Consider the following 23779-nt stretch of genomic DNA (forward strand, 5'->3'; position numbering starts at 1 on the left):
CTTTATTGACTATGCCAAAGTCTTTGACTGTGGATTACAATAAACTGTGGAAAATTCTGAAAGAGATGGGAATACCAGACCATCTGACCTGTCTCTTGAGAAACCTGTATGCAGGTCAGGAAGCAACAGTTAGAACTGGACATGGAACAACAGACTGGTTCCAAATAGGAAAAGGAGTATGTCAAGGCTGTATATTGTCACCCTGCTTATTTAACTTATATGCAGAGTATATCATGAGAAACGCTGGGCTGGAAGAAGCACAAACTGAACTCAAGATTGCCGGGAGAAATATCAATCACCTCAGATATGCAGATGACACCACCCTTATGGCAGAAAGTGAAGAGGAACTAAAAAGCCTCTTGATGAAAGTGAAAGAGGAGAGTGAAAAAGTTGGTTTAAAGCTCAACATTTAGAAAACGAAGATCATGGCATCACTCATGGTCCCATCAATTCATGGGAAATAGATAGGAAAACAGTGGAAACAGTGTCAGACTTTATTTTTCTGGGCTCCAGAATCACTGCAGATGGTGACTGCAGCCATGAAATTAAAAGACGCTTGCTCCTTGGAAGGAAAATTATGACTAACCTAGATAGCATGTTGAAAAGCAGAGACATTACTTTGTCAACAAAGATCCATCTAGTCAAGGCTATGGTTTTTCAAGTGGTCATGTATGGATGCAAGAGTTGGACTGTGAAGAAAGCTGAGCGCTGAAGAATTGATGCTTTTGAACTGTGGTGTTGGAGAAGACTCTTGAGAGTCCCTTGGACTGCAAGGAGATCCAACCAGTCCATCCTAAAAGAGATCAGTCCTGAGTGTTCATTGGAAGGACTGATGTTGAAGCTGAAACTCTAATACTTTGGCCACCTCATGAGAAGAGTTGACTCATTGGAAAAGACCCTAATGCTGGGAGGGATTGCGGGCAGGAGGAGAAGGGGACAACAGAGGATGAGATGGCTGGATGACATCACTGACTCGATGGACATGGGTTTGGGTAGACTCCAGGAGTTGGTGATGGACAGGGAGGCCTGGCATGCTGCAATTCATGGGGTTGCAAAGAGTCGGACACGACTGAGCAACTGAACTGAACTGAATTGAAGGCAGTATCTACCACCCCATGCAAATTTCTGTGCTTTTCACCTTGAACTTAGACCCTTGACAACCTTTCAGAAGCCAGCTTCCCCCAACTTCTTGCCTTTTACTGTAACCCTTCACGCTGAGTCAGCATGAGGACTCTGCCAAGATAGAGCAAAGAGTGAGCCCCGGTTCTGTGCTATGGAAATGCAGACATCACTAGCTGCTCTTGGGGAGCAGGTGGGTTCTCACTGCCCCCACCTCTGCCACACCCCATTTCCACATTTGGTCAGTCTGTACTCATTAGGATCTGTTCCTCGCAGCTTCCTCCTCCTGGGCCCTCAGAGAATGGAGGATGCCAGTGGTAGAGGAGCAGAGAAGATGGGGCAGATGAAACGACACATGGCCCCCTAATGCAGCTTTCCCCTTTCCTTTCAGAACTTCTTCTGGACTCCCTGTCACCTTGAAGTCATCTTGACTTTGCCTTTTATACCCTTCTCCTGGTCTCTGCAATGTCTTGCCCTTATTTCCAGCCTTTTTCTTTCCTGAGCCTTTCCTGAAGGCTCTTTTGTTTCTCTAAATGTTTATTTACCTGGCTGCATCAGGTCTTAGCTGCAGCCTGCAGGATCTTTCCTTGCCTTGGGTCTTCGTTGCAGCACTCTGACATCTCTCTAGTTGCGGTGTGCGGGCCAAGTTGCCCTGCGTCATGTGGGATCTAAGCTCCCCAGCCACTGACCACCAGAGAAGTCCCTCCTTAAACCTTGCATTCTATCTTCATCATCCCCAAATCATCAGTTTAGTTCGGTTGCTCAGTCATGTCCAACTCTTTGTGACCCCATGGACTCCAGCACAACAGGCCTCCCTGTCCATCACCAACTCCCAGAGTTTACTCAAACTTTTGTCCATTGTGTCGATGATGCCATCCAACCATCTCATCCTCTGTCATCCCCTTCTCCTCCTGCCTTCGATCTTTCCCAGCATCAGGGTCTTTTCCAGTGAGTCAGTTCTTTGCGTCATGTGGCCAAAATATTGCAGTTTCAGCTTCAGCATCAGTCCTTCCAATGAATATTCAAGACTGATTTCCTTTAGGATGGGCTGGTTGGATCTCCTTGCAGTCCAAGGGGCTCTGAAGAGTCTTCTCCAACACCACAGTTCAAAAGCATCAATTCTTAGGTGCTCAGCTTTCTTTAAATCATAGTGATAGCATCTTTCCCAGAGAATGGTGGGTCACCTCAGCTCTCTTAGTGGGAAGAAATGAACTTTCTCCTCTTCCAGCTTCAAAGCTCAAACTCTTCTTGGGCAAGAGTCCTTATTTCTCCCCTTAACAGAGCAGGATGCATGTCGAGTTGTTTTATAGAGCCTTTGGCTGAGAATATCATCATTCCTTGTAATGTATGATTTTTTAAAAATATTTCAAGGTTATTGGAGTGCAGATGTTTCCAGTGTTGTGTTAGTTTCAGGTGCACAGCGGAGTGATTCGGTTATGCATATACATATATTCATTCTGTTTCAGATTCTTTTCTCTTGTAGGTTATCACAGAGTAGTGAGTGGAGTTCCCTGCAGGTCCTTGTTGGTCATCTGTCTTATATATAGTAGTGTGTGTCTGTTCATCCTGAGCTCCTGATTTATGACCTGCCCCACGTTTCCCCTTTGGTAACCATAAGTTTGTTTTTAATATCTGTTAAGTCTGTTTCTGTCTTGTACGTAAGTTCACTTGCATCTTTCTTTAAAATTCCATCGATTTAGTTGCTCAGTTGTGTCCGACTCTTTGCAACCCCATGGACTGCAGCATGCCCAGCCTCCCTGTTTTTTAAGATTAGATTCCACATATGAGTGATATCACATGATATTTGCCTCTGTCTGACTTACTTCACTTGGAATGATAGTCTCTAGGTTCATCCATGTTGCTGCAGATGGCGTTATTTCATTGCATTTTATGGCTGAGTCACATTCCATGTATACATATGCCGTATCTTCTCTGCCCGTTCCTCTGTCGATTGACATTTATGTTGCTTCCATGTCCTGGCTTTTGTGAAATAGTGCTGCTGTGAACAGTAGGGTGCATGTCTCCTTTGGGGTTATGGTTTTCTCTGGACATGTGCTTAGGAGTGGCAGTGCTGGATCATAGGGTTGTTTTAAATTTTTTAAGAAGCCTCCATGCTGTTCCCCTTGGTGGCTGTACCAACTTACATTCCCACCCATAGTGCAGAAGGGTTCCCTTCTCTTCATACCCTCTCCAGCATCTATTGTTCATCGAGATTCATGATTAGTGGCGCTTCTCCTAACAAACTGCTACCTATACAAAAGGTTTCCTAGTTTTCCTTGATTATTATGCTGTTCAGTTTCCACAAAGGGACCATTTGGTGGGTATTTATAATGTCAGAATAGATAACTTATCCATTACAAGCTCACTATTAAAGTTCCCTATAAAGGGAGGGAAAAGGTGTATGCTTTTAAAGTATCATGACAGAGTTGTGGGGAAAAATAATGTCTTCATTTTAATATACATATATTAAATGTAATTTGGGGTTTAAAAAAAGACCTAATCCAGATCTATAATACCCTAAAAATCAGTTTCATATTTATGGCCACGGTATTTTTTACGCTTATTTATTGGTTACTTTCTTTTTTTCAGGCAGGATGAGTCAGATGGTGGTTGTAGGTCTGTCCCATAATCTATTATGGAAGTACATTCATTATCTGAGATCCAAATTACATCCATGACATTCCATATTTTATTTGGCTGTGGCTGTGGCAGAAAGTGAAGAGGAACTAAAAAGCCTCTTGATGAAAGTGAAAGAGGAGAGTGAAAAAGTTGGCTTAAAGCTCAACATTCAGAAAACGAAGATCATGGCATCTGGTCCCATCACTTCATGGCAAATAGATGGGGAAACAGTGGCTGACTTTATTTTGGGGGGCTCCAAAATCACTGCAGATGGTGATTGCAGCCATGAAATTAAAAGACACTTACTCCTTGGAAGGAAAGTTATGACCAACTTAGATTTGGGAAGAATTGATGCTTTTGAACTGTGGTGTTGGAGAAGACCCTTGAGAGTCCCTTGGACTGTAAGGAGATCCAACCAGTCCATTCTAAAGGAGATCAGTCCTGGGTGTTCATTGGAAGGACTGATGTTGAAGCTGAAACTCCAATACTCTGGCCACCTCGTGAGAAGAGTTGACTCATTGGAAAAGACCCTGATGCTGGGAGGGATTGGGGGCAGGAGGAGAAGGGGACGACAGAGAATGAGATGGCTGGATGGCATCACTGACTCGATGGACATGAGTTTGAGTGAACTCCGGGAGTTGGTGATGGACAGGGAGGCCTGGCGTGCTGTGATTCATGGGGTCCCGAAGAGTTGGACACGACTGAGCAACTGAACGGAACTGGAGATATTAATTAAATAGATCATTTCTGTTGGACTTCCCTGGTGGTACAGTGGATAAGAATCCCCCTGCCAGTGGAGGGGGCATGGGCTTGATCCTTGGACCCGGAAGATCCCACTTGCCACAGAGCAGCCAAGCCCTTGGGCAGCTTCTGAGCCCATGTGCTCCACCTGCTGGAGAAGCCACCACCAAGGAGAAGCCTGTCGACAGCGAAGAGAAGCCCTCACTTGCCGCAACTAGAGAAGGCCCACGTACAGCAATGAAGACCGAGCACAGCCAGAACTTTAATTAGTTAATTAGTTTTAAAAACAAAAATAATAAATACATCATTTCTGTAGGGCAAGCCATTATAAGAAAGAATTGCCCAGGCATTTTTACTAAGCCTTACCTGTTAGCTTAGATTTTTTTTTTTTTTTAACATTTTGGAATAGAATATTAGAAAAATATTTCTAATTTTTCCTGAATTCTTATTATGAGTAAGGAGTCTTTCTCAGGACACATGTGACCATCGCTGTAGCTTCAAGCCAGCTTGATGTCCCAAAGCCTTTCAAAGTAATTCTCCCATGGGTGCACTTTTTTAAGTGACAGAAGATTCTTCATTTTGCTACTTTTTGGTAATAGCAAAGAGAACTGATTTCCTCTTTTTTGGTATTGTGATACAGCTCCACTCTCTTAATTTTTTTCTTGCACATAACACAATAAGAAAGAATTGTGCAGAGAAAACAGTCTATTATTGATTTTCAAAATAAGGGTAAGGCTGTACTTTGTGCCTCCACATTGGGTGAATGGTCCAGGAGCCAGATGGAGCCGGCAAGGCTCTGTGGTTTGTCCCGTCCACCCCAGGCCCACATGGTATTTAGAAGACACTGTTTAATCTGAGGCCACATTTCATCTGATGAGGTCGCTTGACAGTCCCCAGCTTGTCCATGAAAACATCCAGCTCCCCAAGGCCCAGGCTCCTGCTTGGGCCCCATCAGCACCCCCACCCCCAGTGACTCCCTCCCGACTTCCCAAGATGGTAGCCAGGCATCAGCTGCCTTTTCCACCCTGATGACTCGATTGTTTTCCTTAGAGCTGAGAAGCAGCTTCTATCTCGTGTCCCTGTTTCAAGGGGGAAGTAAAGGATGCAGTGGGTGAGTTTTTAAGATAATGACCCATTTGACTTATTTTTCCCACTTGTTGGGCCCCATAGACTGTTGAGTTTACTGCCTGAGTAAGAGAGGTCCCACTGCTATTCCCTGCTGTAGCTACTAGCATCTTAGTGTAATTAGAACGTTCTGTCAGGGCCTGCTTTTGGTAATTCTTTGATAATAACTTGCAACCGGAAATAGCTTTTTAAATTTATTTTTTAATTGGAGAAGCAACCAGAAATGTTTGTGCTTCCCCTTGAAAGTTTCCCAAGGGGCCTCCTTAGAAGGCCCATATTCTCTGCTCGGAGATAAATGTTTAAGAAAATGTACATGAGGTATCAAAATGTTGATCCAAGGCTGCTTAGTGCTTCCTGGTGGAGAGTTTGACTTTTACATTTGTCTTCATCGTACCCATTTATCCTCTCACTTAACATCCATGGTTGACTTTGGCCAAGTAGATGAAGGTTTCCCAACTCAATGCCCGCAGGGTGGGCAGGGAACTAAAAGGAACGGCCTGGACCGTGCTTCAGGGAAAGCAGCAGTGATGTCATTCGGCCTTAGGGTTCGGGAGACAGTAGGGAAGTTGTCGCAAATTGGAGAACACTTGCCCTGTCTGAAGAGGCCACTGTCCTCAGCCTCTCTCAGTCCTGCCCTGTGGACACTGGGGCCCCCTTTCTCCTGGTCTGGTACCAGGTACCTTTTCCTGATCTCTTCTTGGCAGTGAGGCTGTGTCATTCCCTGGGTGATACCCGTAACCAGCTCTTTCCCTGCCTCCCACAGTGTCCCCAGCGTTTTCTCTACCTGTCTCACATGCGTGCGTGTGTACATGCTCAGTCGTGTCCAACTCTTTGTGACCCCATGAACTACAGCCTGCCAGGCTCCTCTGTCCATGGGGTTTCCCAGGGAGGAATACTGGAGTGGGTTGCCGTTTCCTTCTCAAGTGATCTTCCCAACCTAGGGATTGAACCCATGTCTCCTGCATTGGCAGGTGGATTCTTTACCACTGAGTCACTTGGGAAGCCCTGTCAGGGTTGATAAGGCATCAGATTCCACACGCTACATGGAAAATGTTCTTTGCCAAAAGTTATCATTGAGTCCAATTCACTGTGCATTTTCCCTTTCTAATCCCAGAGTGTTTGCTTTCACTGCCATTCTCACTTGTCACTAAAAAAAAAAGAAAAAGCTCAGTCATGTCAGACTCTGCGACCCCATGGACTGTAACCTACCAGGCTCCTCCGACCATGGGATTTTCTGGGCAAGAATACTGGAGTGGACTGCCATTTCCTTTTCCAGGAGATCTTCCCCACCCAGGGATCAAACCCAGGTCTCCCGCATTGTAGACAGACAGTTTACCGTCTGAGCCACCAGGGAAGTCACTAACAGACACTGAAATTACGAAGGTACACAGGGAAAAAGCCTGGAGCCTCGTGCATCAGTGGCAAAGGGATGGGAGCCCTAAAGAGCTAAGGGTGTGTGTTTTTGACTACTTTGTATGTCCACAAACTCCAATTTGTAAGGCTCATCAACTTAGATATAGAATGTCTGAAAATGCTAAAAGAGAAAAACACCCACACTGTACCGAAATTCAACTCATATTTATGCCTAATCCGACTAGAATCTAAGTTCCTTGAAGGCAGGGATCAAGTTCTGTTCACACCTCTCCTCTCTTTCTCCTGTTTTCTCATCAGGTGGCAGCAGACATCCAAGTCTTCGGGTTTATCCAGCAGCTCACAGCCTGCGGGTGCGAAAGCCGATGCCCTCAGGGAGGAGATGGAGGAGGCTGCTAACAGAGTGGAGATTTGCAGGGTATCCCCTTTCTGTTCTCCTCTCCACTGAGAAAAATGGGAGGCCCTCAGGGAGCAAGCATCCTTTTGTTTGCTGGAGGTCTATGAAAACCCTAATAGCCTCTAGTTGAGTCTGTGTCCCCAAGCTTGTCAGCTGGCATGTCTAAAGAGCCCAGGATGAACCCTAAGAGCTGGGGCTTTCAGTATTCATCATATTTAAAAAAAAATTCCTGGCCTGATAATTTCAACATTCTTGACACCTCTGACTCTGGTTCTGATGCTTGTTCAATTTCTTCAAACTATGGTTTTGCCTTTCAGTATGCCTTGCAATTTTTGTCAAAAGGTGGACATGAAGGATTGGGTAAAGGGACCTGTGTGTGCAGGCGTTTGGTGATGTAGGGGTCAGGTGTGGGAGCAGGGGAAGCGTCTGTCGCCCTGGGACTGGGTGTGAGTCTCGTGGGTACGCCTGCGACCCTGCACCGTGAACTTCAGGGCTTCTCTGTTGCTGTCTTTCGTTCTGTTTCCAGCTTCTCAGTTTTTGTGTTTGGTAGGACAGGATGGCTAGAGGATGCTGGAGCTGATTAATTCTCCTTCTCAATGTGAGGCAGGCTAGAGTCTACTAAAAGCAAATGTTTAGCAGGGCTCTGATATAACCCCAGCAGGCTGTTGTTGCTCAGTTGCTAAGTCATGTCTGACTCTTCGCAACCCCATAGACTGCAGCACACCAGGCTCCTCTGTCCTTCACTGTCTCCTGGAGTTCGCTCAGATTCATGTCAATTGAGTTGATGATGCCGTCTCCAGCCATCTCATCCTGTGCCGACCCCTTCCCCTGTTGGCTTCAACCTTTCCCAGCATCAGGGCCTTTTCCAGTGAGTTGGCTCTTCACATCAGGTGGCCAAAGTATTGGAGCTTCAGCATCAGTCCTTCCAATGACTATTCACAGTTGATTTCCTTTGAGGTTGACTGGTTTGATCTCCTTGCCGTCCAAGGGACTCTCAAGAGTCTTCTGCAGCACCGCAATTCAAAAGCATCCCAGCAGGTTCTACTGGGATAAAATAATTTATCCTTGAAGTTTTCCTGGCGGTCCAGTGGTTAGGACTTGACACTTTCACTGTTGTGGGCCCTTGTTCAATCCCTGGTTGGTGAACTAAGGTCCTACAAGCAGCGTGGCACAGCCAGGAATAAAGGAAAAATTCTCCTAAGGTTAGGTCTTGTTAAGAGTAGAATGTTCCAGTGCATTTCAAAATGGCAATCTTTTCCCTTCCCCTTGGGAAAAACAAGAGAGGACTTTTCTCTGCTGTTCATTGTAAGAACTTGGTAGTATTCCAGGAGGAAACACTCAGCAGAAATGTAGGGGCTCCCTACACTTTATTTAAATATTAAATTATATTGATAATGTTTATGAATAAAATATTTAATAATATTAAATTATAAATGTTTTATTTAGACAAATGAAAATTTGGTGTAGAGTTTCCGCTTTTATTTCTCACTTGTGTGGCTTACTTGGAATCTCTATTGTTAACTTTATAAGACGGTGATGTGATTGTACCTTCAGAAAATCCCTTCGTGTTCCTGAGGGCATACTGCGTTGGGCTGGCTTTACGGAGATCGTCTGCTGAGTGGTTGAAGGTGATTTGATGTGGCATCAATAGACATGAGTTTGAGCAAGCTCTGGGAGTTGGTGATGGACAGTGGCATGCTGCAGTTCATGGGATTGCAGAGTGGGACACAACTGAGCGACTGCACTGAACTGAACTGATGTGGCATTTAGTCCTTCCCAAGGCTCCCTTCCTTACCTCTGTCTACCGAGTTGTTTTTTTTATCACCCCACCCTTTGTCTTTCCCTGACTTGAACTATCTCCCTTCACACTTGTCAGGCTGGTGATAGATGCTTCCAGACCAAGGCTGCTGGGGCCATGCAGGCGAGGTTGAGTTCCGATAAAACCACTTTCTCTAGCACCTTTGACAGCTCCAGCAGCCTCCCGGAGGCTGGTTGTAAAGGATGCTGAAGTGGAGGGGACCTGAGGCTGGTGGTCCTAGAGCCCATTTTATTCTTTGGGAAAAATACCGTGAGCTTTTGGTAGCTAGTCATGTGAACTTGGTGTCTTGGTTCTATCATCTTGTATGCAAGAATGCTTTAAGGACGTTTGCCTATTGAGGATACTGGAAAAGGAAACAGATCACTCCTCCCATTCCCCTGCTCACAGAGGACAGTTTGATCAGCAGCTGGAGGGGCTGCTGAGGTTATCGGGGTCTGTGCAGAATGCTTGAGGTTCCCTGTATATCAGACTCTTCCTGAATTATGCAGTTGTCTGCTGTGATCCTTCAGCATTCGAGTCAGCTTTCCTGTGCTTTTTTTCCCTTTTTTATTGAGATAGAGTCGACATACAATGCCATGTTTGTATCTGGTGTGGTACATGATGACTTGATATTTGCATAGATTATGAAATGATCACCATGATGGATCTAGTAGCCGTCTGTCCTCATGCAAAGTTATTGCAGTATAATTGACTGTCTTCCTTATGCTGTATGTTACATCCCTGTTGCTCAATTATTAAGTAAACTGAAGGTTTGTGCCTCTTAATCCCCCTCATCTATTTTTCCCATCCCCCCATCCCCTCCCCTTACGATGACTACTGTGTGTTCTATAAATCTATGAGTGTGTCTTTGTTTTGTTTTGTGTTTTAGATTGCATATATGAAATCATGAGGTATTTATCTTTCTCTGACTTACTTCACTTAGCATAATACCCTCTAGGTACATCCACTGTTACACATGGCAAGATTTTATTTTATTTTTTTATGATTGCGTAGTATTCCATTGTCTGTACACTACAACTTCTTTATCTGTTCATCTGACAGTGGACACTTGGGTTGCTTCCCTATCTTGGCAATTGGAAATAGCGCTGCTATAAGCATTGGGGTGATGTTTTCCTATTTACTCCAGCCTGAACGTGATAGACACTTTTTATCTTAACTCAGCACCTCTTCTGAAGCTCTGCCTCAAAGGCTACCAAGCAGGGAGGGATGTCAGAGATCACATGACTTGTACAAACGTTTAGAGAATGTGACATGCTCAAAGATATGGTTAGTGTGACAGAGTCTCCCTCCACTCGAATGCATTTCTACTGCACTGTGCTGGGGGTGTTTCAGTGAAACTGACCACTATCCTCCTCGGAGGGAACATGATCTAGACATAGCATTCAGCCACTGTTCTCAGCCCCTCGGGGAGCTGAGTGGTGAAGGGCTTTTCCCACTGAGATTCATGTATGATATTGGATGAGTCCAGGTGTTTTTTTTTTTTTGCCAGGTTTGGAATCAGCAGTCCATCCCCTGCCCACCTGTCTTAACCAGCTTCCCTCGACTTGGTGTGTTTGCCTCTCTTTTCCTGATGATCAACCAATCAGAACTGAGATGAAGGGAGCAAGGCAGTAGTATCATCGGGGGAAGAAGTCGCAGGGGGTGGCAAGCAGAAACACAGTGTGTCCCTGGCGGGGCTGCTGCAGACAGCAGGGCGCGCCACAGAGATGCAGGGAAGCAATTTGTGCGTCATTCCCCTGCATCAGCTTTCCTATCTCTCCACGTGGCCCACGTTAAAAGCCCTAGGAAAACACTGGCACAGGTGTTCTTTCCCCACTTAGTCACCCTTTAGAGCCGTGGTTGGGAAACGGAGTGTCCACAGGCAGAGTCTGTAATCTGCCTAGTATTATGAAAAAGGAGGTGAAACCATGGTTACGGTTCCTTCCTCTGATGTGTGGATTCCTACTCTGTATCCTTCTGTGTTTTGCCCCCACAGGACCAGCTGTCAGCTGACATGTACAGTTTTGTGGCCAAAGAAATCGACTATGCAAACTACTTTCAGACGGTAAGCGTCCAGAACGGTGAGGCTGCCTGCAGTCAGTTAGCAGGTGTCACAGTGGGGATGGGAGGGAACGTGGTCCTCGAATCAAGGATCTGTCAAGCATGTCCTGACAACAGGTGGGGCTTTGACTGTCCTACCTGTGAATAAATCCTGCCTTCTAGTCGCCTTTGTATGGATTTCTCCAAAACCCCGAGAATAAAATTCAGCCTCACCCATGAAGATGTTTGTACCTCTGTGATCTGTGGCAGTGGTTCTCAACCAGGGGTGATTCTGTCATCTCCCAGCAGATGACTGGCTGTGTCTGGAGACATTTGAGGGGGGCTTCCCAGGTGGCACTAGCGGTAAAGATCCCGCCTGCCACTGCAGGAGGCTTAAGAGATGCAGGGTCGGTCCCTGGGTCGGGAAGATCCCCTGCACAGCAACCCACTCCAATACTCTTGCCTGGAGAATTCCGTGGACAGAATTCCTGGAAGACTGCAGTCCACAGGGTCGCAAAGTGTTGGACACAACTGAAGTCACTTAGCAGAGATGTTTTGGGCCGTCACTATCGGGGAGGTGCTACAGGCACTCAGAGGGTGGAGGTCAGGTTTGTTGCTAAACATCCCGCAGTGCACAGGAGGGCAGCTCCCACGACAGAGGGTGATCCAGCCCCAGATGTCAGCGGGGCCAGGGTTGCAAAACCTGAGTCTGTCATCAGGAAGCAACTTGGGAAGAAGAAGCTAGCTGCACCCCGGCATCTGTGGGTTATTAATGGAGATTTTTTTTGTCCCAGATGATGACAAGTTGGTAAATGAGGGTTGATGTCTGTTTACTGCCTCTCCTCTATGGGAGCAGATTTATAGAGTAGAGACACAGGATCTGAGTCATCCATGCTTGAATCATCTGGCCCGGATGATTAGGACCCTGAAATGAAAAATAATGTTGGGAATAAAACTCAAAGTTTCTCTTTAGGGTCAAGGAAGTGATACAGAGGCAGGGAAAGAAGATAAAGGGAGGAGAGAAGAGGAATCCTGAGAAGCTGGACGCTTTGATAAGCGTGGGGCGGAATTGGGGGCAGCCAGTGCTCCCCTGCACGCTCAGCATCAATGGCCAAGAGGTCCAGAGTTTCTTCCACTGTGAGAGAGAGCTGATACATATCCCTTTCAACTTGAAATGTTTACTTGGAAATAGTAGGATTCTTTTCAAGTCTATTCCATTGGTTTTGTTTGTGAAGATCATATGTCATTTTAAAATATCTAAAACAAATGATTGTTGACATTGCAAGCATTATTGGACTACCTAATTGTCTTTGGGTACCACTTTTTTCAATGCTATGACTTAAAAAAAAAAAATTCCCTTTTAGTTTTCCTTGGGGATAATAGCTACTCATCACAGCAGACTTCTGAGCAGAGTGCCTCTCTCCATTTTCCTCCTACATACCCAATCTTTTTTTTGGAGCGGGGAGAGATTTAGGGAATAAGTGCCAGTTATTCACCGCTTTTCCACTGCTGTGTTTACCATTTCGGCAGCTTTTTCAGTAGTGGGAGGGGCAGAACAGAGCATCTTGAGGGACTTTGTCCTTTGAATCACATCACGATAAAGCAGTTTTGCCTCCCAAGGTGGAAGAGGATTGTGGATCGAGCACACGTTTTCCTACCAGTTGTATCTTGAACTCTTTTTGGGGGGAATCAAGACACATTGAGGCTCATGGCATTGAGCGCCCTCTCATGGGCACCTGGATTTCTGAATGTGTTCTCTGTTTATAGCCCTTTCATTGTTGCCCCCCTTCGGTGCCTTTTGCTGTGAGAACTGGGGGCAGGGTGCTCCGCAGCTGGGGTGGCAGTGAAGGCAGGCTCACCTCTGGAGAGTCCCCTTCACCTCCTCCCCGAGCCTCCCACCTCCAAAACGTCCCTTTATGGTCACCCCTCTGCTGCAGAGGCTGAGGGGACGAATGCCCGTCATTGCAGATGGGTGGAGGAGAGGGCACAGCACCCCGATGGTGTGGCAGCCCATGCCCTCCATCCTCCGGCAAAGGCTGATGCTTCTGCTTGTGTTCCCTCAGCTCATCGAAGTGCAGGCGGAGTACCACAGGAAGTCCCTGACACTCCTGCAGGCCGTGTTGCCTCAGATAAAAGCACAACAGGGTGAGTGCCTGGGGCGGGGAGGGCGGGGAGCCTGCTGTCCAGGGCCCTGTGCTTGGCTCGCCTGCTCCTCCCCCGGCAGGGCCGCCTTCACGTGAGCCCTGGGCCTCTGCCTGCGGGCACATTGACCAGCAGCAGGAAAGCAGAGCATGCACACACACATATACACACACTACCCCAGCGGGGATGAGGCGGGTGTGCATGGGTGTGTGTGGAGGTGCGTGTGTAACAGGAAGCCCAGCAGCTCTGCTCACAGCGGGCGGGCTTCCACCGCCTCCCCCAGTTCCTCCCCATCATCCCCTGAAACTGCAGGACTGGACATGCTGCAGTTGGACAGTGCTTCCATGGACATTGTTGGACAATGCTTCCACGTCCACTGCTCCCTGTCCCTGGGACACTTAGGAGAAGCAGTGTGACCAGAGGAAAGGAAGGTTCCCACGGGGGTGACCTGTGCTGACCCCTCTCTTGCTCCACCTGCACCCCCCACCCCCAGAGGCCTGGGTGGAGAAGCCTTCCTTTGGGAAGCCCCTGGAGGAGCACCTCACGATCAGCGGCCGGGAGATCGCCTTCCCGATCGAGGCGTGCGTGACGATGCTGCTGGAATGCGGGATGCAGGAGGAGGTGCGTCTGGGTGCAGCCGAGCTTGGCCGTGAGCAGGTCTCCTCACCCGTGAGATGGAGCCTCCGGGGTCTCTCTGTTACCATCCTCACCTGGCCCCACAAACCCAAACCTGGGAAGACACAGTACAAGCCCCCTGTCTTCAAACTGGTCCTGCTTCTCCCATGAGCCTTCACTCTCCAGGGACAGTGGAGGATAGTGGGACATGATACCCCTGCCCTGAGGACCTTATAGCCCCGCTCTAGCCCTCCTGTCTGCATATGTAATGAGATTGGGGTTTCTGCTCCTTCTCTTGCACCCCATTCTCCACCTTCTCTCTCCCTAATTTAAAAGATAGACCTTTTAACCTTTAGATCATAACTTTTTAAATAGACATCCTGAAAACTGGTACAGACATTAGAAAGCACTCCTTACAAGCCACATGTTAAAAAAAATAATCCTATGAGACATTGGCAACCATTGTTTTTATTGCTGTGTCAGTGGTCTTCTGGGAGGTAGACCTCATCTTCAGTTTCTTATGCAGGCAGTTTAAAAATCATGACTCCACTTTCCTGTGATCTGATCAACCAATCAATATTTATCTATGGTATTTGTTACTAAGCAAAGTATAAAAGAGTGAGATGGGGGCTTATGAGCTTATGGAGCAGATAAGTGTAGTGTCTGTCAAATAAGCCTGATTTATTCAAAACAGGGTTTTTTGACCCTGTTTTAAATGCCAGTCATTTTCATGTATAATACCAATGAAAAATGAGGTCTTTTTAGTCCCTGAGGGAAAGTTTTATGGAGGGAGGTGAATGAGGCCTTTTCTTTCCTCATTTTTTAAAAACTTTTTATTTTGTTTTGGGGGATAGCCAGTTAACAATGCTGTGATAGTTTCAGATGAACAGCAAAGAGACTCAACCTTACATACAAATGTATCCATTGTCCCCCAAACACCCCTCACATCCAGGCTGCCACATAACACTGAGTTGAGTTCCGTGTGCTACACAGTAGGTCCTTGTTGACTACCCAGTTTAAATATAGCAATGTGTGCATGTCCATCCCAATTCCCGAACTATCCCTTCCTCCTATCCTTCCCCTGGCAATCATCAGTTCCGTAAGTTTGTTCTCTAAGTCTGTGAATCTGTTTCTGTTTTGTAAGTAAACTCATTTGTATCATTTTTTTTTAGATTTCACTTATAAGGGATGTCATGCAATATTTCTCCTTCTGTCTTACTTCACTTAGTATGATAACCTCTAGGTCCATCCATGTTGCTGCAAATGGCAAAATTTTCATTCATTTTTATGGCTGAGCAGTATTCCATTTTATAGACCCTACGATATGTGTTTTAATCCATTCATCTGCCGATAGGCACTTAGGTTGCTTCCATGTCCTGGTAAATTGTAAATAATGCTGCTGTGGACATGGGGGTACGTGTATCTTTTCAAATTAGTGTTTTTGTTTTTCTAAAATATATCTTAAATACACAAGGACGGGACATCGAAGTGCCCAAGGTTCTTTTAATCAAGTACATACTCAACCAGAACACCGTGCCACCCTGTACTCGGTGCTGAGGCCACAGCCAGGGATGAGGCCCAGGCCCTGCTGTCCCAGTGTCAACACATGGTGATGGGAAGGAGGCCCCTGGAAGATCATGGAGGAAGCGGGTGGGGAGATTGCCTGCCGTTGGTCTTGCTGTTGTGCCCTCAAGGTGCAGGCTGTCTGCTGACCTCTGTCCTGTTGGCAGGGTCTCTTCCGAGTAGCCCCGTCTGCCTCTAAGCTGAAGAAGCTCAAGGCGGCCCTGGATTGCTGTGTGGTGGATGTACAGGAGTGCTCGGCAGACCCCCACGCTATCGCAGGTGGGCCCCGCAGCTGGAGGGGCTCCAGGGGAAGGGATGGGCGTGGAAGCTGTACAGCCACGTGTCAGGGACACTCGAGCCCCTGGCTCCCTGCCATGCTCGGCTCCGTGCATGTCCACTCAGGGCCCCACTTCAGGCCTGGTTGCTTGTGCCCTGGAAGGAAAGAGGGGGTGATGATGGTAACACGAGAGGGGAGGCCCTCACGGCCACGCCAGAGCCTTGGATCCAGGCATGTGGCAGCCACCATGTGACCTGATCACGAGGCTCGGGGAACCTTCCCCAAACGTGGCCCCCATGGTGACGCTGGCTGGTAGTAGGTGTCTGCCGTGTCCCGGCGGCTCACGGCCTGTACGGTGTTCACGTCCAGGAGCTCTCAAGTCTTACCTCCGGGAGCTGCCAGAACCTCTGATGACCTTTGAACTCTACGATGAGTGGATTCAGGCTTCCAAGTGAGTACGCCAGGTCTCCGTGTATCCTGTGGGTGCGGTTTATGTGGAGCATTAATTGAAACTGTGTAAGCGTGCCACCTAGGATCCAGCGAGTCTGTATCCTGGTGTGTGTAGTGGGGAGAGGCTTGTACATATGCCTGGAGAGCCCGGTCCCAGTGTGTGGATTGCAGGCTGGAGCCACCAGAGTGGCCCAGAGCCCCAGCTGGGCCTTCAGGAGGACTCAGGGAGGCTCCAGGCTCCCATCACCACTCAGACCCCCCTCTTCACGCTGACCATTCCCATTCACCTGGCCATGCGACAGGTTTTGGTTCCCCAAAACCTCTACCTCGTAGGTTCCTTCTGACTCTTTGGATTCCACCCTGAAGGTCACCTCAGAGAGGCCTCCTTCCTGACAACTGGTGCCCAGCAGCTGGCAGTCAGGGTCTGCCCCATCCCCCAGGTTCTCTGCAGGGACTGATCAAATTCAAGGCTGTGTTGCTATAGCTGGTTGGATTGTGAGCTGATGGGGGGCAGGGAGGGATGACCGTCTCTTCTGACTACCCCCCACTCCCTAACCTCTGCAACACTGCCCTGATACACCAGAGACCCTCAGTATGTGAATGTTGATTTTTTTTTTTGCCTTATTATTATTATTATTATTTTTGGCTGTGCTTAGCTTGTGGGCTCTTAGTTCCCTGAATAGGGATCAAACCTGTGCCCCCTGTATTGAGAGCATGTAGTCTTAACCACTGGACCACTAGGGAAGTCCCATATGGATGTTGAATTTTTACTGAAGGAAAGACCTTGGCAGCATCTGCCCTCTGCCCTTTGAGAGGACTGATGAGCAGAAAAGGGACTTTTTCTCGCCTTGGTCAGGATGGAAGCAGGGACTTCCGGGGGCCCCGCGATGGCCGTTCCCTACCTTGGGTCTTGGGTCAGGGGGTCACTTTTTCTTGCCTTGGTCAGGATGGAAGCAGGGACTTCTGGGGGCCCCGCGATGGCCGTTCCCTACCTTGGGTCTTGGGTCAGGGGGTCAGAGCTGAGCCTCCTGGTGGTATTTGCTTTTCAGTTTTTCTTGTTAAAAGGTTCTTTGAGCATAAGGTCTTCCAACCCTGTAAACCTTGATGTAGGTTTTCATAAAAATGTATGTTTAAAAATGTAGTCCTAACAAAAATAAAATATATATGTAGACCTTTCAGTAATCTCTTTTAATCCTTAGAAGATCTATCAATAAAGAAACCCTTTGAGGAAGTCTCTCTGTAGAATGGAGAATCCTTTGGTTGTGGAAACTATCCATCTCTGAGTTGTGTCTTCAAGGGTCAGATATCCTTATGTCAATAAGAGTTCATGTCGTTTACTTGTTCAGAAGATGTTTATTGAGCATCTGTTATATTCCACATGCCGAGAAGCTTAATGTGCATCAAACTGTCTGTGGGACTGGCCAGTCGGCTGCCGTGGTGGCGTGAGGGTGGAGCTGACATGTTTCTGGTGTCCTGTCCTGTGCCAGAGCTAACCTCCCGATGACATCATGGCCCCGCACACTCAGCTGCAGGTGTCTGCCCTCTGCCCTCACCTGCTGCCTCAGTACACGTTGACCTGGGCCATGTGATGTGTGCAGGGGAAATTTTGTTAAAACAGCACAGGCAAGACCAAAAGATTACCGAGGGGGAAATAGTAAGAACCAAAGATATGAGTGATAATCGTTTACTGATACGGTCACTGACAACGGCTGGTTCCTTTTTCTCAAATATTTTGATGGCTGGTGAGTCTGAGTGCTGGTAAGACTTCACTGATCTGTACTTAGTCAGTGGCTTTTCCTGTTAATTTTCCAGCATCCAGGACCAGGACAAGAGGCTCCAGGCACTGTGGAACGCGTGTGAGAAGTTGCCCAAAGCCAATCATAACAACATCCGGTGAGTGGACGATAGAGATGCTGGGTCATATTTAAACCTCACACACACGTTTCCGGGCCAAAAGGCTTAGTCACTGGCAAGCTTGGCGTTACACAGTGTCCAAAGCATATTGAACATGCAGGGTCTCTTTTCAACTTCAAGCAATCCTGGGAGGTTGTGAATTACCATCCTGTAGCTGAGGAAACAGACTGTATGGGGCTGTGAGACATTGCAGGCTACCTGACCAGCTGCTGGCTGATGCAGTTCTTTGGTCTGCAAGGAGCAAGGATGAGTGCAGGCTGCATTCAGATACTGGGGTTTACCGCAAAGATAGGTGCCTGTGGATCCCAGGGGCGACGCTGACCAGACCCCGAGCTGGATTTGGCAGTTGTGTCCTGGAGCCAGGCTTCAGGAAGAAGAGGCTGGGAGAATGTTCTCTGTTCACCAGCAATGTTCACTTGTCACCAGCAATTTTCTATGTGTCTGTCTCTTACTTTTCTCATCCTCACCCGGGTTTCACTTCCCACTGCTCTGCGCATCTTTTCCCTCCCGGGCTTACGCTCTCTTCCACGTTCTGCTTCCTCATCACTTTGTACCAGCATCGCTCTTGGCCCTACCCCCGTCCTCCTTGGAGCTTCCTCAGATACATATTTTCAGCTTCAGCTCCTACTGCCATCTGCCTGATTATTTCTATTTTCCTGTTAAAAAATCCCAGGAGTGACTTCTCATGGTGGCTCCCTCAGACAAACATAGGATTCCTGTATGACCCAGCAATTCCACTTCTGGGTGTATTTCCAAAAGATCTGAAAGTAGGGACTTGATTTTGTACACCTACGTTCAAGCCAGCGTAATTCACAATAACCAAGAGGTGGAAGCAGCCCACATATCCAGCAATGGATAAATATAGGTGAACAAAAAGTACATGCAGTACAGTATTCAGCCTCAAATGGAAGAGACATTCTGTTTCTTGCTACAGTATGGATGAACCTGGAAGGCTGTGTGCTGAATGAAAGAAGCCAAACACAAAAGGGGAAATTCTGAACAATTCCGCTAAAAAGCAGTACGTACAGTAGTCAGTTCATAAAGATGGAAAGTAGAATGGTGGTTGCCAGATGTAGAATGGTGGCTGGGGTAAGGGGGGAGGGGTCAGGAGCAGCAGATGGGCTTTCATTTCATGGGGGTCAAGTTTTAGTTTGGGGCAATGAAAAATTCTGGGGATGGATGGTGGTGATGGTTGTATCACAGTGGAAAGTAATGCTAGTGAACTGCCCACTGTAAAATGCTTGAAGTGTTAAATATATACAAAATTGAAAGAAAGCATCCCATGAGCAAGAATCAGATCAAGAGCAAGAATGACTCTTCAAGTGATGCCAAGCCACAGGCTACAGCCTGTGGATTGACCATGCTCAGCTCAGGCCCCGTGTCCTGGTCAAGGCATGTGTGGCCTCTTGGAGGGTGTGGTGTGGCAGGATGTGGGTGGAGGTGGCCTTTAGCAGCTTAGCGTCTTTGTGCTCTGTGGGCAACAGTTGCTGAAGGAGCCGCTTCGCTGTGGTCCAGGCAGCATGGGGCTGGACCCACTGTCTGTATAACCAAGAGCCCGGGAAGAGCTGGGCTTTGGGGTCGGGGGCCTGTGCAGGACCAGGCAGGTGTGGTATGGTTTGGGAGAGCTCTTTTTGTGCTTCATTTGTACACAGCTACTCAGTCACTGATTTTTTTTTTTAAAATAATAGCTTTATTGACATAACCATTCATATGCAATTAAGTGTGCAATTTAAAAGTGTGCAATTTAAAAGTGTGCAATTAAGTGGGTTTTTGTAAATCTGCAGAGTTGTGCAGCTATGATCACTGTGTAATTGGAAAACATTTTCATCACCCCACAAAGAAATGCTGTTCCCATCAGCAGTCACTCCCCATTTCTGCTTACCCAGCCCCTGGCAAACTCTCATCTACGTTCTGTCTCTGTCGATTGGCCTGTGCCGGGCCTTTCATACAGATGGAGTCATTCACCCTGGGGTCTCTGTGTCTGGCTTTTCTCCATTGGCATCAAGTTTCCAAGGTTCATCCATGCAGTAGAGTGTGTCAGTATTTCATTGCTTTTGAGGGCTGAGTAGTACTCCACTGTATGGATGGGACTACGTTTTATTCATCTGTTCGTCCCTTAATGGCTGTTTGGTGGTCTCTCCTTTTCAGCTATGATGAATAATGCTGCTGGGAACATTTGTGTCTACTTTTTTGTGTGGACGTATTTCTCTGGGAGTGGAATTTCTGGGCCACATGCTAAGTCTAGGTCTAATATTTTCTCCATTGGCTCCCATTGTCCCACTGAGACACTGCTCCTAGCATGAAGATGTCCCCGCTAGTGACACCTACACACCACTTCTCACCTCTGCACACAGGGAAGACAGGAGGTGACGGGTGTGAAAAGAAGGAGGGAATTTCTGGCATTATGCACTGAGTCAAAAGGAAGGATGGAGAATCTTTTTCTGGCCACAGCTTGTTGAAGCAGACATTGACAGCTAGCCCAGGAAGAGCTCTGTCTGTCTTTGGAGCATTCTTGTACCCTGACACGTGACACATCTTGATTATATTGTAGGATGTATGAGTCTTCTTATCAGTGAGAGGTGTTTCCAGCTGGTGTTAGGGGACCGTGGCTGGTATTGAGCCCTTGTAAAGCCTGGCCTTTCTCACCTCCTTTCAGATACTTGATCAAGTTTTTATCCAAGCTCTCAGAATACCAAGATGTCAACAAGATGACACCCAGTAACATGGCCATTGTATTAGGACCCAACCTGCTGTGGCCACAAGCAGAAGGGTGAGTCCAGGGAGGAAGGGGTGTGTGGGTCACACTGCGGGGCTGTGGGAGCCTGGGTGGGATGGTCAGGGCCCCAGGTAGCCACTAGCCTAATTTATGTGTCAGGTCATATGCCTGTCTTGAGCTGGTCCTTCTTCAGACTCAGGAGGAGGCCCAGAATTCTTCAGGTAGTTCCTGTTGATAGTCTCAGAGCCAGGCCTGTAGCCAAGGTCTTTTCTGAGCTCATCTGGGTCAGCATCAAGTCTGGCAAGCTCTTCTAGGCCCCTGGGCCCTCTGTGGAGAGCACATCCCAGCATTGGGATACAGAAGGATAGAGTGCTGTCTTGATAGAGAACAGAGCTGGGAAAGGATGAGTCTGGCAGTTGTGAGAATCAGTCCTCAGACCTGGCGATTTCGTGTGTGTTACTCACTCGTCTCCTGTAGGGAGGACTTCTGTGGGTGTCTCCATTCTGTAGACATGGGGAGAGGTTCAGAAAGGTGAAGTGCCCTCCCCAAGAGGACACACGCTCTCAGACCCAGGTGTGCAGGCTGCTGGTCCAGGGCCTCCCCCCTGCTGCGGCTGCTCACCCCGCCTGTCCTCCTTTGCCCTGTGCCCCCAGGAACATCACGGAGATGATGACCACGGTCTCGCTGCAGATCGTCGGGGTCATCGAGCCGATCATCCAGCATGCAGACTGGTTCTTCCCCGGGGGTATGTGGCAGCAGCTGACATGGAGTCAGCCTCTGAGGGGGAGCGGGAGTTTGCTGTGAGCTCTGAGTCTTTGAGATTGAGTACCACCGGCCAAAGGGGTGTGTGTGTATTGCTTTGTTTTTAAGCTCCGTGTGCATACCACCTCTGGCCAGTGGTAGGAAATCAGGATAAAGAAACAAAGGAGGTCGGAGTTCAAGGTAAAACCCTGTAGGTTCTGTGGCTGAGCTCATGAGCGCTGCAGATAAATCAGCTGCAGTCAGGAGGGGATGAGATGAGACTCCATTTTAGAGCCCACAGTCTGAAGTGAGATCTCTTTCTGTTTCTAATCGTGTAATTTTTTTTTCTCTTTGGTTTTCTGAAAAGACATCTCATCGTCATCATCCTCTACAGATAGTAATATTGCCTGTTATTTTCTTTTCTTGACTAATTCCATTGGCTAGCACTTCAACAATATCAGATAACAGTGTTGAGAGTGGGCATTGCCCTTTTCCCTGATTTGATTTAGACCGCTCTGGCATTTTATTTCAGTCTTAAATGTGAGGATTGAGATAGATGATTCTGCCTTTTTTTTTTTTTTTTTTTCAAAAAGAAAATACCCATCTGTTCCTATTTGACTGAATTTGTTTTGTGAATCACAGATGAAAAAGTGCTTTATTAAGTCCCTATTCTATTACATGCTAGGTGAGCGCCATGAAATATAATAAGATGAGTTAATAACAGATGATCTAACATTGAACCATGGGATGAGAGTTTCAGGGGTGACGCATAAAAGAGGGGCTGTTTCTCTACTGGTTTCCCTCCTGCCCAGGGATGGCTTGGCCAGCTCACAGACCGTGTGCATCTATTCTGTCTTCCCCACAGAGATAGAGTTCAACATCACGGGCAATTACGGGAGTCCAGTGCACGTGAACCACAACGCCAACTATAGCTCAATGCCCTCCCCAGACATGGACCCCGCCGACCGGCGCCAGCCCGAGCAGGCCCGCCGGCCCCTCAGTGTGGCCACAGATAACATGATGCTGGAGTTTTACAAAAAGGATGGGTAGGAACTCGCGTCCCTTTCTCAGCTTTGGGGGAGGGAGGGGTTGACTGAGATGAGTGACAGGAAGGCTGCACTTAACCAGCAGCAGTTTAAGTGGCCCTGTCACCTCATTCCTGATGCCAGCAAATGGTTTGGAATTTGTCTTTTAAACATGGTTTTTAAGCAGTTCGGTTCCTGTGTGAGGCATCTCTAGCTGGGGGGGATACCCTGGAGGGTCAGTTGTGGTCCTTCACTCCCAGATGTCTCTGCATCAGAGCTGGGCTCCCTGTCTTCCTGGCCAGACCTGGTCTGACTCCCAGTCCCCTCTGAAAAGCCATCCAGATGACCTCTACGAGAAAGTTGTCACTGTGGCACCTCGGGGCATTCAGTGTCCACTGGCCCCTGTAGTATGGTCTTCTGAATATAAAGAGCCAGGGTCGTCAGGATTTCTGTGGCTAGAGAGCCATCTCTCTGGGACCCCAGGGTCTGCAGGCGGTTTTACAGGTGCTGCTGGAGCTTAGGGGTACAGAGGCTAAAACTACATAAGTCAAGCCACCTCAGCTAGTGCTGTGTGGATTAGTTGAGTTGACCCTGCCAAGTTCTGTCAGAATTGTGGATTTGTGGCCTGGATCGATAAGCTACTAAATTTTGAGGGTGGTTTGTTATGCAACAAAAGAGAATCAGAACAAGCTTTAAAAAAAAAAAAGAAAAAGGACCCTGGGCACTTCCCTGGTAGTCAAGTTAGGTTGTCACTTTAGGTTAGGACTCAGAGCTTCCATGCAGGGGGTAGAGGTTCAGTCCCTGGTCAGGGAACTGAGATCCCGCATGCCACGCAGTGTGCCAAAAAAAGAAAAAGGATGCTGAGGTCGTGCACGCCATGCAGCTCTGTGTAGCCGCTCTTTCCAGTACTACTTGATGTGTCTGTAGCAGTATCACTTCTGTTCTGATCCTCAGAGGGCCTGACCAGGTCAGCGGACAGCCGCACCTGAATCCATGAGTATGTCTACACAGACACCGTAGCCTGGAGGCACTGTCATTTGGAATGTTGCTGTTGTTCAGTTGCTAAGTCATGTCCAACTCTTTGCGACCCTGTGGTCAATAGCCCTCCAGGCTCCTCTGTCCTTGG

The 23779-nt window shown here is 47.7% G+C and overlaps 1 protein-coding gene across 3 annotated transcripts in view; it reads left to right on the plus strand.

Moving 5' to 3' along the window:
* Nucleotides 1-23779, plus strand: part of ARHGAP44 (Rho GTPase activating protein 44) — a 117327-nt gene that overhangs the window by 80130 nt on the left and 13418 nt on the right. For all 3 annotated transcript variants that reach the window (XM_018064675.1, XM_018064677.1, XM_018064678.1), the window contains exons 7-16: nucleotides 7276-7393; nucleotides 11167-11235; nucleotides 13274-13355; nucleotides 13846-13973; nucleotides 15698-15809; nucleotides 16177-16258; nucleotides 18070-18150; nucleotides 20828-20941; nucleotides 21541-21632; nucleotides 22494-22674. In XM_018064675.1, the coding sequence (XP_017920164.1) occupies nucleotides 7276-7393; nucleotides 11167-11235; nucleotides 13274-13355; nucleotides 13846-13973; nucleotides 15698-15809; nucleotides 16177-16258; nucleotides 18070-18150; nucleotides 20828-20941; nucleotides 21541-21632; nucleotides 22494-22674 (1059 nt within the window). The remainder of the gene's footprint in view (nucleotides 1-7275; nucleotides 7394-11166; nucleotides 11236-13273; nucleotides 13356-13845; nucleotides 13974-15697; nucleotides 15810-16176; nucleotides 16259-18069; nucleotides 18151-20827; nucleotides 20942-21540; nucleotides 21633-22493; nucleotides 22675-23779) is intronic.

Source organism: Capra hircus, chromosome 19 (genome assembly GCF_001704415.2).
Source record: "Capra hircus breed San Clemente chromosome 19, ASM170441v1, whole genome shotgun sequence".
NCBI lineage: Eukaryota > Metazoa > Chordata > Mammalia > Artiodactyla > Bovidae > Capra > Capra hircus.